General features: G+C 38.5%; 1 protein-coding gene across 2 annotated transcripts in view; it reads left to right on the top strand.

Annotated features, from left to right (window-relative positions):
• Positions 1-1,434: 1,434 nt before the first annotated feature.
• Positions 1,435-18,964, top strand: part of icam5 (intercellular adhesion molecule 5) — a 33,272-nt gene continuing 15,742 nt past the window's right edge. For both annotated transcript variants that reach the window (XM_057817679.1, XM_057817678.1), the window contains exons 1-4: positions 1,435-1,562; positions 7,202-7,492; positions 11,634-11,927; positions 12,014-12,223. In XM_057817679.1, the coding sequence (XP_057673662.1) occupies positions 1,514-1,562; positions 7,202-7,492; positions 11,634-11,927; positions 12,014-12,223 (844 nt within the window). In that variant the 5' untranslated portion in view covers positions 1,435-1,513. The remainder of the gene's footprint in view (positions 1,563-7,201; positions 7,493-11,633; positions 11,928-12,013; positions 12,224-18,964) is intronic.

The raw sequence follows: 18,964 nt of genomic DNA, 5'->3' as shown, positions 1-18,964 counted from the left end.
CCCAAAGTTAATTTCTTTACAACAAGCGTTATACCTATTGCAGATTCAGTCTTCCCAGCCTGGTGCAGGTCTACAATTTTGTCTCTGGTGTCCTTCGACAGCTCTTTGGTCTTGGCCATAGTGGAGTTTGGACATGTGTCTTTTATACCGATAATGAGTTGAAACAGGTGTCATTAATACAGGTAACGAGTGGAGCCTCGTTAGACCTCGTTAGAAGAAGTTAGACCTCTTTGACAGCCAGAAATTTTGCTTGTTTGTAGGTGACTAAATACTTATTTTCCACTCTAATTTGGAAATAAATTGTTTAAAAATCAAACAATGTGATTTTCTGTTTTTTTCCACATTCTGTCTCTCATGGTTGAGGTTTACCCATGTTGGCAATTACAGGCCTCTCTAATCTTTTCAAGTAGGGGAACTTGCACAATTGGTGGTTGACTAAATACTTATTTGCCCCACTGTATGTTCTTTGGCCAAACGCATCGTGCAGGTTAGCTAGCTAACAACAGTGCAGCGGAATTTTAAGAAACGCAAATTCTATCCCCTTGTCATGGAGAAAGGAAAGATCAGTGATACTACACTCATCAAGTCAAAGTACAAAATAAATGTTTTTTTTTTTTTTTTTAGATGGAATGATTGTCAGGTGTCCGCGTATGTGCAAATGGAAGAAAAAGCGCTAAAATGAGTGAGATTTTTTTTTTTTTTTTCCAAGCCTCTCTTGTATAGCTGCATAGGCACGGAGAATAGGATTCTTGAGTGTCCTTATTTTCTGAACAGTTTTAATGTGGGAGTTTGATATGCTCCCATTGTGTTTGTTTATTATGTTTTATTTATGAACTCACACTATGTTACAATTGAACGGAAGAGGTTTAGGGCTACAAAGGAAGAAGAAGGGGGGGGGGGAAATGGGGGCTAAAATTTTGAGAATAACGTCAGAATTCTGACTTCATTTTCAGAAGCCTCACTTTACAGTCAGAATTCTGACTTAATTTGCAGAATTCTCACTTGAATTCGTGAACGACTGGTACTGAACCAACTGCTGTTAAGCTAGTACTGCAGCGTCATCGGTACCAGGAGGGCGTTTACTGGGCGGAATTTCACAGGGGCCCCTATTCACTCAAGCATTTCCTCATGATGGTCAAACCCTTATAGTGTGTTGCATCACAGTCGCAGAAGGGGAAGCGTTTGCATACGGTTGCCTCTGACCCAGCCTTGTATCTTTACAGAATAGTTCATGTTTCCTGTTAAAATCGCTTGAAATGCCCAAAAATCGTGCTTTGTTTTGAAAAGTGCCAGTGAATCATGGAACATTGCTTCATGTCTATCTGTTTTTAGGTTTCATGATTAAGAGGCCTTGACTCCCTACGCATGGGCTTGTGCAACTGCAGTAATGTATATAAGCAAAAACTCCTGTGAGCTGGATAATATCGAGGTGAAGTTAGTATTACTAACAACAAACGTGCTCTAAAATATCGTGGAACTAATTTATTGATTTTTTTGGATTCCCCCTGGAAGCATGGCGCTTGGGATATTCATGCTTTTCATCTTTTGGGCTGTGTTACAAGGTGAGAACTGTGACTTTAGTAGGGTTGTCTAAAGTATTGAAATACCAGTAGTAAAAGGTTGAATACGGATACATTTGATTGCAAAAGTACCACGTTTGAGTTTTCTTTTTGCACTACCACAGCTCATCAGAAATGTCAGGTTTCCTATTGGTAATGGAGGATATTTTATGCATTTTCTTTTTTAGCTCTATCATTAAAGAAGAACGTCCAATTGAGTTTAACTGGGAGGGGCGAATAAATGACACTGAATGGCAGTGAAAGATGAGCATTCACAGCCAGTCATTCCAGTTTAAATGAATTGGACGTTAATTTGGCGGGTCTTACAGGCAGGTGTGGTTAGTAACGCGTTACATTATTCCTTTGCATTTACGCCAGTAACTTTTTCAGAAAAATGTACTGTACTTCTAAGAATATTTAAGTAGATTTGTGACAAAGGAATGCTACTTTAGGCAACACAAGAGCTGTTACTTTTTTTCTCTTTATTCTACATGTTAGATTTAACTTTATTTTTGCCCGAGATGCTGACAAAGGCTCTACCAGTTTTCGCCAATGAGACATCACAACAATAATTACGTGACTCTAGTATACCAATCAGTAGGGGTGGAAGTGGGCCTGAACTGCCCGGAACGCAGTTCCGGTATAAGATTCAGGGCCGGAACGCAGTTCTGCTATACGGTGCTTTGATCCGGAAAATATGACGGCAACTGTCAAAACGTTATGTAGATAAAACTGCCACACACGCATCCCATCTCCAAGAAGAAAACAATCTACCAACATTAGAATTAGATACACAAGTGTTAACAACAATAGGGCTGCAGCTATCGAATATTTTAGTAATCGAGTTATTGACTGAAAATTCTATCGATTAATCGAGTAATTGGATAAAACATATTTTTAGGTGAAGAGCAATTATGAATATACATGAGAAAACAAGACATTTCATCTTAATATTGAACCATTTTCAGTCAATCAGTGTCTTTATTTTCGATGTACATTGTTGAAAACTGCCAACAATTGCATCTCAGATGTAACTAGAATAAAAAAAAAAAGACTAATTCACTGCTTTCACTCAAAAAACTTTTAGATCTTATATAGAAAAAAAAAAAAATATATATATATATATATATATATATATATATATATATATATATATATATATATATATATATATATATATATATATATATATATATATATATAAATATAAATATAAATATTTCTTACCTAAAAATGCCATTACGCTTGAGAACACAAATCACTTAAAAGTTAGGTGTTTTTCCCACGTGTTTCAATTGAATTTCTATTTGTGTCAAGCTATTTTTAAGTTCTAGTTAAGTTTTAAGTTAGTCTAAATTGTAAGTTCTGGTAGGATTTTGAATTTTTGCAGTGTTCAAAATAAATGTATGATACCTGCTGTATTGGAGCACATTACCATACCATAGCCAGTGGTCTAATCTGGCTGCTGACCGCGACTCCTGGTGCCACATCGTCCACCAGGCTGCCTCCTCCTTCGAGGATTCCCGCAAAAACAACCTGAGAGATAAACGCAGCAGGAGGAAAACTCGAGAAGCCTCAGCAGTCGTTCCTGACGTGTCCTTTGACTGCAGCCGCTGCGGCCGCACCTGCCTATCTCGCATTGGCCTTGTCAGCCACGAGCGTGCCTGCAGTCGACGTGGGAAACCTCCTTCATGAAATCTTCGTTCGCGAAGCCAAGCCGAGATAGAGGAGCACAATAGGGACCAATTCTACTTGGTGTTTTGTCCAGCGATGACTACTGAGCTAAAGTTGACAGTTAGCATTATTAAGTTTTAATTTTACACCTTCATCACTCTACAGCTCTGTTTTCACAGATTAAATAAAGCCTGTATGTAAGACACGTTGGCCACGCATCGACAGTGGTCATAATTAATAGAAACCTAGCCCTCCGCAGGCCTAACGTTACGTGAGCGAGTGACAGTAACGTTAATCTTATTTAATAGCGCTTAGAAGTCTTCTGTTTTAAGATGGCGGCTGTTTACTAACGCCGCTGACTCTGTCATTTGGCATCTAGTTCAACATACATATGAGCTCTATGAGACGCATCAGACGCTACCTGCTTCCACCGTAGCATCATGCGGACTAGTTTTTAGCAACGTCGGCGTCGTTTGTAGCGGCTGTCGGCTGCAGTAAGTTTAAAAAAATTTTTTTTTATTGCTTCTTCCTCTACGCACGTGACATCAGCACGTTGTCCAGCATTGTAAGTATTCCGGGTGAAACGTGATGCTTAGAGTTGTCAAAATTAAACGATTACTCGAGGTGAATAAAATTACTCGGATCAGTTTTTAAACTCGAGTTACTCGAGTTGCTCGAGTGTTCGTTTCAGCTCTAAACAACAAACATAATAAAGTGCTGTGTAGCTTAATCCCTATCCACCAATATTCATTATTTATTTATTCCACGGACGGCATGGAGGTTTCCCCAGCTGCTGCAATTATCTGAGTCTGACGATGACGAGTTATGTTAACGTGCACATGCACGGAGCAAAGCAAACTGCCCTGGACTCAGTTGTCCGTTCATTTGGCTGACATATAGACATGTGGTCAGCAGAGATAGTTAGCTCTGACTGGTTCAAATGCCCATTTTTAAAAAGAAAAAAAAAGAACAACCTTGTTAAATTGATGCGAAAAACAAAGGGCAATGCAACAGAAAATGGATCAAATCTTTAAGAGCAAGGAAAGAGTTGAAGAGGCACATTTAATTTATTTTATTTGCTCTGATGGGGAGGTTCAGAAAACTTACCCGTCAGTGTGCACCTTTGACCTATTTTTGTTCATTTATGTTAGGCCAGTTATTCATTTCCCTATAGTTTAAAAAAGTCAATGTTTGCATAATCTTCAAAATATATTCCATTTCACTATGCATAATATAAGTCATTTGTACTTATTTTTGTGAATGTATGATACTTATATCTTTGTTATTTAAAAAAGAAAAAGTATACATATAAATTAAAAAGTGCGTATGACACCAAAAAGCATGTTTATTTCATATTTCACGGGGTGTTTTATGCTCCTGAATGAAATGGACCGCTTAGATGTGTGTGGAAGCGATCGTTTTAAATATTCAATTTTTGAATCTCACGCCATGAAAATGAGTAACTTTCGGCTCCAGTCTCTGGGTTTAGGACGAATGCAAATGTGACGTCACCCAGGTCAGCATCTCACAATACACCATTGCTTTATAGCATGCAGATGGACTGCGGATTAAGCTGATTTTGCGGATTAATTCGTTTATTTTTCACATCACGCCAGCCAAACGGCTGCAGAAAATTGTTGCTGCACCAGCGAATGGTGTGTGAGCCTTTTTGGGTTTCAAAAGGTTCCCATTCACCGCGGATATTGGCTAAAACAAGCCCTACTACTGCGGGACCATTGTACTTACGAGGAAGTGAGCAAACATCGTGTTTTAGATTATGTCAAATACTGGAATCATGGCACACGTTCTAATACGGAGGTGGCTTGCATTTTGTGGCTGATTGTCCACCGAGAATGCTACTGACCGCCGGGAGAGCACTATGCTCGGCTTATTGCCCTCTTCGTGTGCCCGGTGTTCTGTCACATTTTGAACTCCATCAGAAGTTGCAACTTTGTGTTAAAAATGGCCGCAAATACAGCGATTACAAAGTAAACACTACAAACTTTCTTTAAATAAAGGACTATTTACTTATATTTGATATGGACGGACATGTAGAAAAGTTCTCCTCAGACACATCCTGCCATGTTAGCTGCATAACAACTGGACGCCGCTCTCTGTCTCACTGTTTACATCTTCGCCGTGTAGAAAAGGATTATTTTACGCCATTTTCGTGTTGACCATGTGGCAGCTACGCACTCCTCCGACATCGGTCGGTTTGTCCAGCTGCTTCCCCGGCTCTCCTGCCCGCAGCAGGGGAACGAGTCCGACGAGCTGTAACTTGCTCACCGCCGGGCAGGTTGCTGATCGAAGACAATCGAAAACCCCGCTACCATGTGACATGATCTTGGGTAGTTTTGTGTGATTTTTTGCTTCAAAAGCTGAGAAAAAGACTTTGAAACATCACTCGGTTTGGGTTCACATGTCGGCTAGGTGTCATGCCTTCTGGTTTTATTACACTCTCCGAAGCCGGGGCAAGGAAATGACAAAAGCCGGACTAACTTCGGTGGCATAGAATATAGTTTGGGAGGTGCAGAGATGGACAGCTTTGACCATTATGGAGTAATTTTGGCATGTCATACTGTATAAATGCATTTTTAATATTTCATATTCTATTTAGCACAAGACTGTTATTTGTCATGACTTATGATTTATTTAGCAATTGGGGAAAAAAAATACTTCGGTAAAAATAATATCCTGTAAAAATATTGCAGTAGAGAGATTGAAACAATGACATTTTGCGGATCTCTTCGTCGCTCAATCATTCCCCCTCAATGGGCTGAATTGTACACCAGATGAAACCATGACCCTGCCGACGTCATCCTCCTGTTGGGGACGCTAGAGCCCTATAATGGTAGGCGTGGCTAAACGGCAGATAAAAAGACTAATTTCTCGTCCTCTGCGCTTTGCCAAATTGTTGTATGCAGTCGAATCGTCACAAAATATGATTCTAACTCACATAATAATGCTATTCAAGACTTTTTTTTAATCCTGTCGTATGCACTGTAACTTCAATTTTAATGTACATCCTATGTTGTTTAGTAGTTAAAATTTAGATTTTGCATTTAGATGTGAGGTAATGAGGGGAAATAAAAATTAGGAGATGGAGGCTGGGGTTTCTGCTTTTATTTTGCAGATCGTTGAAAACATACAGTTTTTAATGAAAATCAGTTGTTTTTAGGGCTGTCAAACGATTAAAATTTTTAATCGATTTAATTACAGCTCAAAAATTCATTAATCGTAATTAATCGCAATTCAAACCATCTATAAAATATGCCATACGGTACATAAGTACTGTATTTGTTTATTATAACAATAAATCAACAAGATGGCATTAACATTATTAACATTCTCTTAAAGCGATCCATGGATAGAAAGACTTGTAGTTCTTAAAAGATAAATGTTACTACAAGTTATAGAAATTTTGTATTAAAACCCCTCTTAATGTTTTCGTTTTATTAAGATTTGTAAAAATTTCAATCCAAAAATAAACTAGTAGCTCACCATTGTTGATGACAACAAGTAACAAGCAACAAGTAACAAGCAGACATTACACTATGCTGTCATTTTAATCTGTTTGAGCGGGGCATGTGCGTTAATTGCGTCAAATATTTTAACGTTATTAATTAAAAAAAATTAATTACCACCAGTTAACGCGATAATTTTGACAGCCTTAGTTTTTTTATGGGTTATAGGAATGTGTTTTTTTGGATGGGTGATGTTTCTTTGGGTTTTTCTAGTCCGAATTCAATCTTTTGTGCATTTGCTTGGGCCTAATATGGACATGTAATAGTTCGTAGTACAGTATAATAACAACAGTTCATATCGATGACGTTGTTTCTGAGTAAAAAAAAAATGTTTAAAAAAAAAAAAAAAAAGTAGTGACAGTTTGGTGTCATTACACTTGCGCGAAATGCATCCAGCCATATTTTACACTGTAATTAAATTAATTAATTTCTATTTGTCACCAGATGCTGAAAGTGAATGTCCAGTTGGACATAACCCTCTCAACATGACTGTGTCCCCTTCGGAAGTACATTATGGAGAAAATGTCACTGTTTCATGTGCCAGCAGTGTTGAGGACCATGATGGAATATACTTTCTTGATGCAAATGGAAACATTTTGAAGAGGGACTGGCGAAATAATTCAACATTGATGTTTCAAGTTTCAGACTGGGACATTCAAATCCACTGCAAAATCAAGCTGAAACAGCATGATGCGTCATACGAATGCGATAGAAGTCTTGAGTTAACTGTGTACAGTGAGTTGAGCTGCTATTAGGACCCCTAGCAAAAAGTATGGAATCACCAGTCTCGGTCGAGCACTCACTCAGACGTTTTATCATGTAGAACAAACTCAGATAAAAAGCTTGAAAAAATAATTAATTAGTTCAAAAGTGCAACTCTTTTGCATTCAGAAAGACTGAAAGAAATGAATAAAAAACATTGTGGTGGTCAGTAAATGTTACTTTTATAGAGCAAGTGCAGGGAAATATATATGTAATCACTCCATTCTGAGGAAAAAAATATGGAATCATGAGAAACAAACAAAGAAATGACAATCAAAACACATCTCTAGTATTTAGTAGCACCACCTCTAGCTTTTGTGACAGCTTGCCATGGACTGTGCCATGGACTTGATGAGTATTCTTCATCAGTTTGGTGCCAACTCTCTTTGATTGCAGTCAGATCATCCTTGCAGGTCGGAACCATTATTTTTTTTTTCAGGGCTATTTGCGGGCCATGACATTGAATGGATGAGTATTTCTCCAAGGAATGCTTTAACAGTTTTAGCTCTGTGGCATGATGCATTGTCATCTTGGAAAATGACAAACATATTTTCAATTGAAGGGATGAGAAAGCTGTCTAAAATTTCAATGTAAACTTGTGCATTTATTGAAGATTTAACCACAGCCATCTCTCCAGTGCCTTTGCCTGACATGCAGCCACATATCATCAAGGACTGAGGGAATTTTGATGTTTTCTTAAAGCAGTCATATTTGTAAATCTCACTGGAACAGCACCAAACCAAAGTTCCAGCATCATCACCTTGTCAAGAGTCAAGAATCTGCATTGGACAAGGTGTCAAGAATCTGTATTGGACAAGGTGTCAAGAGTCAAGAATCTGCATTGGACAAGGTGATGATGCTGGAACTTTGGTTTGGTGCTTTTCCAGTGAGATTTACAAATATGACTGCCTCAAGAAAACATCAAAATTCCTTCACTCCTTGATGATATGGGGCTGCATGTCAAGCAAAGGCACTGGGGAGATAGCTGTGGTTAAATCTTCAATAAATGCACACGTTTACATTGAAATTTTAGACAGCTTTCTTATCCCTTTAATTGAAAATATATTTGTCATTTTCCAAGATGACAATGCATGATGCCACAGAGCTAAAACAGTTAAAGCATTCCTTGGAGAAAGACTCATCCAGTCAATGTCATGGCCAGCACATAGCCCATATCTAAACCCTATTGAAAACCTGTGGTGGAAATAGAAAAAAATGGCCCACAGCAAGGCTCCAACCTACAAGGATGATCTGGTAACTGCAATCGAAGAGAGTTGGCACCAAATTGATGAAGAATACTCATCAAGTCCATGCCTCAGAGACTGCATGCTGTCATAAAAGCCAGAGGTGGTGCTACTAAATACAAGAGATGTGTTTTGATTAGGGCTGTCAAAATTGTCGCGTTAACGGGCGTAAATTAATTTTTTAAATTAATCACGTTAAAATATTTGATGCAATTAACGCATGCACTAAATGACCCGCTCACACATTGCCTCAGATTACAATGAGGCCGTTTTTGGACATTAAGAGTGAAGAGAATGCCACCGGCCGCTTGGGGGCAGCGCCGTTCCATACTCATGTTATTTCTTCTAAACGTGGGAGAATTAGTAGTTGTGAGACGTTTATGCTGTATTCACAATGCAATGCAAATTGCTATTTGTGCGCCACACATATTTCGGTAAGTTTCTTTCTTTTAGTGGCAATTATGTGTCTCTTGTTGTATTTTGGGTAAGATATGTACAGATACATGTTATACAGTAAAGGCGAGTGGACACTGGCGTTCTTTGGACCGCGCCGTTTATTGGCATAAGTTTCTCCTTCACAACAAACATAAGTATCGTTTAGTGAAAGCACAACAAAAATAATATTCCAATCTCTCCAAAAAAAAAAATAATGTTCACAAAAAGAAAAGCACTTCAGTCTATCGTAATGAGGCCCTATTCTGACACACAGTTAGACAACAATGCAAAATGAACTGGCATTCCATATCAAAATAGCTATGCAAAATACACATAAAACTTAGACTTTGGTCACTCTATTTTTATTATTGTTATTTTTATTCTTCTTATTATTATATTAACTCCACTTTTGATTGAAAATTTTACAAATCATATTAAAACGAAAACATGAAGAGGGGTTTTAATTAGGGCTGTCAAACGATTAAAATTTTTAATCGAGTTAATTACAGCTAAAAAATTAATTAATCGTAATTAATCGCAATTAATCGCAATTCAAACCATCTCTAAAATATGCCATATTTTTATGTAAATTATTGTTGGAATGGAAAGATAAGACACACGACGGATATATACAATCAACATACTGTACATAAGTACTGTATTTGTTTATTGTAACAATAAATCCACAAATGGCATTAACATTCTTTCTGTTAAAGTTATCCAAGGATAGAAAGACTTGTAGTTCTTAAACGATAAATGTTATAGTTACAAGTTATAGTAATTTTATATTAAAACCCCTCTTCATGTTTTTGTTTTAATAAAATTTGTAAAATTTTCAATCAAAAGTAGAGTTAATATAATAATAATAAGAAAAATAACAATAATAAAAATAGAGTGACCAAAGTCTAAGTTTTATGTGTATTTTGCATAGCTATTTTGGTATGGAATGCCAGTTCATTTTGCATTGTTGTTTAACTGTGTGTCAGAATAGGGCCTCATTACCATAGACTGAAGTGCTTTTCTTTTTGGGAACATTATTTTTTTTGGGAGAGATAGGAATATTATTTTTGTTGTGCTTTCACTAAACGATACTTACAGTGGGGAGAACAAGTATTTGATACACTGCCAATGGGAAAACCCACTGGCAGTGTATCGAATACTTGTTCTTCCCACTGTATGTTTGTTGTGAAGGAGTTTCCAATAAACGGCGCGGTCCAAAGAACGCCTGTGTCCATTCGCCTCTACTGTATAACATATATCTGTGCATATCTTACCCAAAATACAACAAGAGACACATAATTGCCACTAAAAGAAAGAAAACTTACCGAAATATGTGTGGAGCACAAATAGCAATTTGCATTGCATTGTGAACACAGCATAAACGTCTCACAACTACTAATTCTCCCACGTTCAGAAGAAATAACATGAGTATGGAACGGCGCTGCCCCCAAGCGGCCGGTTGCATTCTCTTCACTCTTAATGTCCATAAACGGCCTCATTGTAATCTTTTTGAGGCAATATGCGAGATGGTCATTCACCCAAGCGCCAGCAGAGGGTGGCAGAACTCCATAACAACAAGTGAGCGTTTTTGTGTACTGTCATTTAAATCTGTCTGAGCGTGACATCTGCGTTAATTGCGTCAAATATTTTAACGTGATTAATTTAAAAAATTAATTAACGCCCGTTAACGCGATAATTTTGACAGCCCTAGTTTTAATATAATATTACTATAACTTGTAACTATAACAATTATCTTGTAAGAACTACAAGTCTTTCTATCCGTAGATCACTTTAACAGAAAGAATGTTAATAATGCCATTTGTGGATTTATTGTTACAATAAACAAATACAGTACTTACAGTATGTACAGTATGTTGTATGTATATATCCGTCGTGTGTCTTATCTTTCCATTCCAACAATAATTTACAGAAAAATATGGCATATTTTAGAGATGGTTTGAATTGCGATTAATTGCGATTAATTACGATTAATTAATTTTTAAGCTGTAATTCACTCGATTAAAAATTTTAATCGTTTGACAGCCCTAGTTTTGATTGTTACCTCTTTGTTTGTTTCTCATGATTCCTTATTTTTTTCCTCAGAATGGAGTGATTCCATATATATTTCCCTGCACTTGCTCTATAAAAGTAACATTTACTGACCACCACAATGTTTTTTTCCTAATTTCTTTTAGTGTTATTGCATGCTAAAGAGTTGCACTTTGAACTAATTCACTACACTTGATCTTAGCCAAAAGGCCAAGATCATTATTTTTTTCCAAGCTGTTTATCTGAGTTTGTTCTACATTATAAAATGTCTGAGTGAGTGCTCGTCCGAGACTGGTGATTCAATACTTTTTGCTAGGGGTTGTACATAGAATGTCTACGACACTGTTGAACGAGAGAACATAATTCACTTCATTTTGTCCCAACAGAGTATGCGAAGGAGGTTCGTCTGCATCAAAGCCTCTTTAAGAACGGCCAAAAGAAAATACAATGCGACATCATCGATGTGGCTCCTGCTAAGGAAGTCACGGTCACTTGGTTCGTGGACAATTTGTTTTTTAAATCCGGTGACATCACTGACGACCAAACCAAGACACCGATGAACCTGTCTAATAGTATTACAGTTGGCGAAGAGCTGACTGGGTGTAACATTACGTGTAGTTACCAACTAAATTTGCACTCTATATTTGACACATACGACGACTTAACTGTTGCTGGGCCATGTGAGTTTTCAGATGTTTCAGCATATCATGACATGACTGTTTCAGTAGTACATATATTGGATTAAAGTTTACTTTTGCTTCTCCAGCTTTTACAGATTTGGAACACCAGAATTACAATTTGTGGCTCTCCTGTAATATAAGAAATGTTCGTATTCAACCCGTTGGCTGGAAGGAAAGTGTAGGAAAGCTCAAAGCATCCCACTTCTGCTTTGCTGGTCGTGAGGGCTCTGAAAAAATGGTTGAGTGGGCGCTTTTTGCTATTGAAGCCACGCCTGCACAAGTGGCACGATTACCAGGTGAATATGCAATTTCTTCTCTACATGGAACAAAATATTGGTTTTCTGCAATGCACCTAAATTGCAAGCTGGCAGCGAATTACAAAAAGCCATTAGCGGCGCTAAATGTCCAATCCATTTGAAGTTGTAAGGTTGGCAGGGAAAGCAAATCTTCCCATTTCAATTTGATTGGACGTCTACAATTGATAAACTGAAGGGTGGGAAAGTTCATCTCGCCCAGGCGATGAACAAATTTTTATTATTATTTTTAACTCATTGGCTGCAATAGATGTCAAATCCATTTGAAGTGACAATACCTGCAGCGAGTGAACTTGTTGGTGGGAGGGTGCGTCTTGGCCAGAAGAGAAACAAATTTTATTTTTGAGCTCATTGGCTGAATGAATGTTCATTTTCCGTCATGTCAGCCTCCTAATTCATTTGAATACTATTAGTAACAAACTCATTAATGAGCCACATGATTGGACGTATGTCATTGTAAATGGTACTGAAACTGGCCTTACCTGAGCATGTGTGTGCTATTACAGGTTGAAGGCTGCCCTCTCCCGACTAAGCTGTCTCCTACAAGCAACTCATAACCTCCAGGCAACAATAATTCTGCACTGCCCTTGAGTGGCAAATTCCTAACCTACAGAAAGAGTTCCTCTACTGGCCAATTTCTAACTATATTTCAGCAATTAATTAATCAGCCCTGATATACACCATAAAAATAAAACATTGGACTGTGAAAATTGATTGATAATAGCCCGTGCTTAATGGCTAACAAGTTTCAAGACGATTGGCTCTCAAATGACGGAGGAGTAGGACTTCAAATTTAGTGTCCAACAACAAAAATAACATTTCACATCAAATATGTTTATATTAACTGATTGAACCGACTGTCTTATTCATAAAAAAAAAAAAAAAAAGCATAGGTCACCCTTTTTATATATATATTTTTAAAATTTCACCTATAGACAGTGTATCACAAAAGTGAGTACACCCCTCGCATTTCTGCAGATATTTAAGTATATCTTTTCATGGGACAACACTGACAAAATGACACTTTGACACAATTAAAAGTAGTCTGTGTGCAGCTTATATAAAAGAGTTAATTTATTTTCCCCTCAAAATTACTCAAAATATAGCCATTAGGATCTAAACCCCTGGCAACAAAAGAAGGTACACCCCTTAGTGAAATTTGTCAATATTAACATACGTGCAACATGTCAACTGTCAACATTTTGTGTGGCCACCACTGTTATCCAGAACTGCCTTTACTCTCCTGGGCATGGAGTTGACCAGAGCTTTACAGGTTGCCACTGGAATGCTCTTCCATTCCTCCATGACGACGTTGCGGAGCTGCCGGATATTTGAGACTTTGCGCACCTCCACCTTCCGCTTGAGGATCCCCAAATATGTTCTATTGGGTTCAAGTCTAGAGACATGCTTGGCCAGTCCATCACCTTTACCCTCAGCCTCTTCAGTAAAACAGTGGTAATATTGGAGGTTTGTTTGGGGTCATTGTCATTCTGGAACACTGCCCTGCGACCCAGTTTCTGGAGGGAGGGGATCATGCTCTGCTGCAGTATTTCACAGTATATGTTGGTGTTTATGTTTCCCTCAATGTAATGTAACTCTACAACACCTGCAGCACTCATGCAGCCCCAGACCATGACATTCCCACCACCATGGTTGACTGTAGGCATGACACACTTATCTTTGTACTCCTCACCTGGTCGCTGCCACACATGGTTGAGACCATCGGAACCAAACAAATTAATCTTCGTTTCATCAGACCATAGGACATGGTTCCAGTAATCTATGTGCTTTGTTGACCTGTCTTCAGCAAACTGTTTGCTGGCTTTCTTGTGTACCGTCTTCAGAAGAGGCTTCCTCCTGGGGTGACAGCCATGTACACCAATTTGATGTAGAGTGTGGCGTATGGTCTGAGGACTAACAGGCTGACCCCCCACCTATTCAGTCTCTGCAGCAATGCTGACAGCACTCCTGTCACGAGTCAAATGACGTTTTGGAGGGGAAATGACAAGCAGTACTCAATTTGGACATTTAGGGATGTAGTTTCTAAAGGGTGTACTCACTTTTATTGCCAGGGGTTTAGATATTTATGGGTATATTTTGAGTTATTTTGAGGTGAAAATAAATTAGCTCTATTATCTAAGCTGCACACAGACTAATTTTAATTGTGTCAAAGTGTTATTTTGTCAGTGTTGTCCCATAGAAAGATATACTCATATATGTGCAGAAATGCCAGTGGCGTACTCACTTTTGTGATACACTGTAAGAATGTAATGGTATACAAACTTTAACTTTCAAATCCTGTGAGAAAAAAAGCCTTTTTGGTTTTCCTGTCGTACTGAACCCACACCAAACCGTGACTCCGAGGTACCATAGTCTTCATAACCTATTGACCTGACACTTCGTCATTTTTTGGGTCATGCATTACCATAGGGCGCCGAGCTGCCGAGCCGCCGAGCCGCCGAGCTTCATTTAGTAATAGTCAGCCGAAGACGGCACACGCTCTTTCCCAGCCGGATTTAAGCTTGGATTTTTGAAGAACCACGAAAGCTTTACCACATACAAACAGGAACGATTGTCTAAGGAGTGATTTGTTCGAGGATTCAAGGTAAATATTTTATTATTCGCACCATGCATCCATTTTGAAACGTGAAAAAAATCAATGGGAAAATGGGAACCGTTACGGCATTGGCGTCATTCTTCGACTTATAAACTTAAAATAGATGCGTAACTGCCCGTTTTTTTGCTCTAAGAATTGAGACAGATTTACGTCCATATCTTTAAAGAATTCAGTGATTTAAGCATTTATTCACAAAAAGTTTGAACGGAAAAAACCATTGTAGCAGCCCCCTTATCATAACAAAGAGCTAACAGACTAGCATCATTCTTCGACAGATTTAAGTAAATTCAAACTGCCCGTTTTTTTTGTTTTTTTGTTTTGCTTATAACCAAGAATCGAGACTATTTTACGTCCATATCTATAAAGAATTCAGGGATTTAAGCATTTATTCACAAGAATTTCAACGTAAAAAGCTCTGCTGTAGTAAGGCAGCACCACAGTGAACTTAAACACGAGCCGCACATTCGCCATTATTTACGCAAAATAAATACTACCTGCACGGTTTCTTTTGCTTTTAACCAAGAATCTATAATCTATTTATATATTATAGTTAGGGCTGTCAAACAATTTCAATTTTTAATCCAGTTAATTACAGTTTAAAAATTAATTAATCCTAATTAATCGCAATTCAAACCATCTATAAAATATACCATATTTTTCTGTAAATTGTTGGAATGGAAAGATAAGACACAAGATGGACATATACATTTAACATACGGTACATAAGTACTGTATTGGTTTATTATAACAATAAATCAACAAGATGGCATTAACATCATTAACATTATGTTAAAGCGATCCATGGATAGAAAGACTTGTAGTTCTTAAAAGATAAATGTTAGTACAAGTTATAGAAATCTTATATGAAAATCCCTCTAAATGTTTTCGTTTTAATAAAATTTGTAAAATTTTCAATCAAAAAATAAACTTGTAGCCCGCCATTGTTGATGTCAATAATTACACAATGCTCATGGGTGCTGAAGCCCATAAAATCAGTAGCACCCAAGCGCCAGCAGAGGGCGACAAAACTCAAAAAAACACAAGTAACAAATGGACATTGCACTGTGCTGTCATTTCAATCTGTTTGAGCGAGCATGTGCGTTAATTGCGTCAAATATTTTAACATGATTCATTTAAAAAAATAATTAATTAAATTAATATAATTGAGTGAGAATAGTCTGGGACCCAGCCCATTAACGGCCTCTTGAGCAAGAAAAAAAGCAACCGTCCAATCAGATTTGTTTATTTGCGTGATGTGTTCTTAACGAGCAACGTCACTCTTCCGTATCAGAAGTCGTCTCCACAACAACATAGATGGCGGACAGGAGAGCCAAGAATATGTTCCAATTCACCGTAAAATCAGTTTTAATTTACCAAAAACACATTGACACAAGTCATTGACAGCAGTCTGTCTCGCGCTAGGCATGTTGAATAAACTCCGCTCTCCTCGTATGTTTACTTCCGCGTGCAAGTCCCTCGTCGCTTCACTAACGTTACGTCCACCCATCGCTGATTGGTCTAATCCGCTGTCTGTTTGATGTGGCTTGCTCCGCCCTGGACATTTTATCCGCTGAATAGTGGCCAGACTCAATAGCTGGAACAGCGGTGAGTCTGGTGTACCAGACTACACCCAGTACATTTTTAAAGGAAAAACCATTTTGTACATATATAAGCTTCTCCTGCCTATAAGCCGTGTGTGCCCACTTAGTAACATGAGATATTGACAAAGTAGAGTTTTCAAAATTGTAATAACACACCTTAACTTTTCGTTCCAAACAGCACCAGCAAACACAGCAGTTATTATATAGCAGCGGCATGGAAGTTACATAGCATCAGCACGGTGGTACAGCACTAACTGGGCTAGTAAAAACATAAAAGTCTCCTCCTGTGCACTCAAACCATGGAAGTCTTCACCCTCAGTGTCGGATACGAGGACGCTCAGATACACTTCGCCACGCACCTACTCAGTCTCTCCTTCGCTGTCGCCTTCAAAGTCTCCCATAATGAGGCAAATTCACTCCTGAGCCCGTGCCGTCCTCCTCGTCACGCAGCAGACTGGCCCTCGAAATCTATTGGTGATGGCGGACTCCTTTCACACTGCTTCACGCTTCCAGGCTCCCCCGACATACCTGTGCAATAGCTGCTCTTCGCATGAGGCGAGTTTTTGCAAACGATCTCTCGCCGCGAGTCATCAAAACTTCCCATACAACTCGGCCAATTTAATTTCTTCTAGCGTTTTCCATGATGCAGGTCTGCCAATTCTACTCAAGCACATAGACAAGGGTCCGCCCCCTCTATTCATGCACAACGTACAACGTTAAACCACCGGCAATAGTGCAAACTAGCGTCTTCCTCAACACTTATATTCCACGTTTCTCACTCCCACATTCCATGCTCGAGCGCCCCTGGCGGCCGTCAGAAAAATGCACGAATTGGACACATCATTGCACACGCTGCAGGATCCAAAATGAGGGAAAAAAGTAGCGGCTTGTAGTCCGGAACTTACGGTAGATATGGACGTAAAACAGTCTCGATTCTTTGTTAAAAGAGCAAAGAACCGGGCAGATAGAATTTATTTTACGTAAATATGTCGAATGTGCTGCTAGACTTTAAGCCAGTGTAGCGCCGCCTTATCAACACAAAGAGCTTTTTACGTTGGAAATTCTTGTGAATAAATGCTTAAATGCCTGAATTCTTTATGAATATGGATGTAAAAAAGTCTCTATTCTTTGTCAAAAGAGCAAAGAACCGGCAGTCAGCATTTATTCTACCTAAATATTGCGAATAATGACGCCAATGACGTAGCGGTAAATTTCTCCCATTGATTTTTTTCCACAACGTTTTAAAATGCATGCATGGTACAAAAAATGTAATAATTACCTTGAATCGTCGAACAAATCGCTCCTGAAACAATCCTTTCTGTCTGTATACGGTACAGCTTTTGTACTTTTTCCACCTATATCCGGCGTTTGATCGCTGCATGTGTGAAAGAATAACTGTGACTGACTGAAGTGGAGTGTGGGACAACGGCCCCCCTCAGGCGTGGCGCAGTGTCTGAGGATTGTTTCCCGTCAATATCATTATGAAGTCTATGCCCTATTTTTAATTTTTTAATTTTACATACGAAAACATTCTTATTAAATGTCGACTAAAACAAGACAAAATTAGTCTTGAGTTTTTGTCAGCAAAAACTAGACGAATCCACATTTTTGAGATGACGAAAATATGACTAAGTCTAATAAGTGTTATCGTCCAATAGGCTAAGATGAAAATTTAAAGGGCGGACAAAAACAAAACTGCATGACAGGCTAAATAAACTAGGCGAATATACTTAACAGTTGTGAACAAGTTTAATAATTAATTCAATTCAATTCAATTTTATTTGGATAGCCCTGGATCACAACAACGTTGACTCAAAGGGCTTTGCAGAGGCAATATGATACACAATCGGAAACAGCAAATGAAGCAACAAAGATGAATAAATAAATTCAAGTCCTGGGTATCCCCCATCCTTAGACCCTCCATGTCGGCAAGGAAAAACTCCAAAAACTACAGAGTCTTCGGGAGAAAATGAGAAACCTTGGGGAGTACCACAGTCAGGAGAGATCCACTCCCAGGACGGATAGACAGGAAGCCCCGGGACCGCTAATGGGAATTAGCAGGCGAAGTTACAGTCCGTAAAGATGCAGTGGAGTAAAGGAGCAAGAAGAGGTCCATCTAGCCAGATGAGACGGGGGTAGGATGTCCATCCAGCTTGGGGTCCGGACAGTCAGGAGGCTGCAGCTGAAAAATAGCCCCTCCCCAGAGTAGTAGTGATGAAGAGACTAGAAAACTAGATATTAACATTGGAAAATAGAAATAAAGTAAGATAAGTGGTAGGTAGAGTGAGAAAAAGGAGATAGAACTCAGTGGCTGTACTTCCCCCAGCATTATAGCTTCTAGTGCAGCTTAGACTAAACTTTGAGTCTACTCTGACTTCAACTAGCCCGACCATAAGCTTTGTTGAATAGGAACGTTTTTAATCTAATCTTAAATGTGCAGACTGTCTCGGCTTCTTTAATATTAGCTGGAAGCTGATTCCATAAAACAGGGGCTTGGTGGCTTAA

This window comes from Corythoichthys intestinalis, chromosome 16 (genome assembly GCF_030265065.1).
Source record: "Corythoichthys intestinalis isolate RoL2023-P3 chromosome 16, ASM3026506v1, whole genome shotgun sequence".
NCBI lineage: Eukaryota > Metazoa > Chordata > Actinopteri > Syngnathiformes > Syngnathidae > Corythoichthys > Corythoichthys intestinalis.
This window is presented reverse-complemented; position numbering and strand designations above follow the sequence as displayed.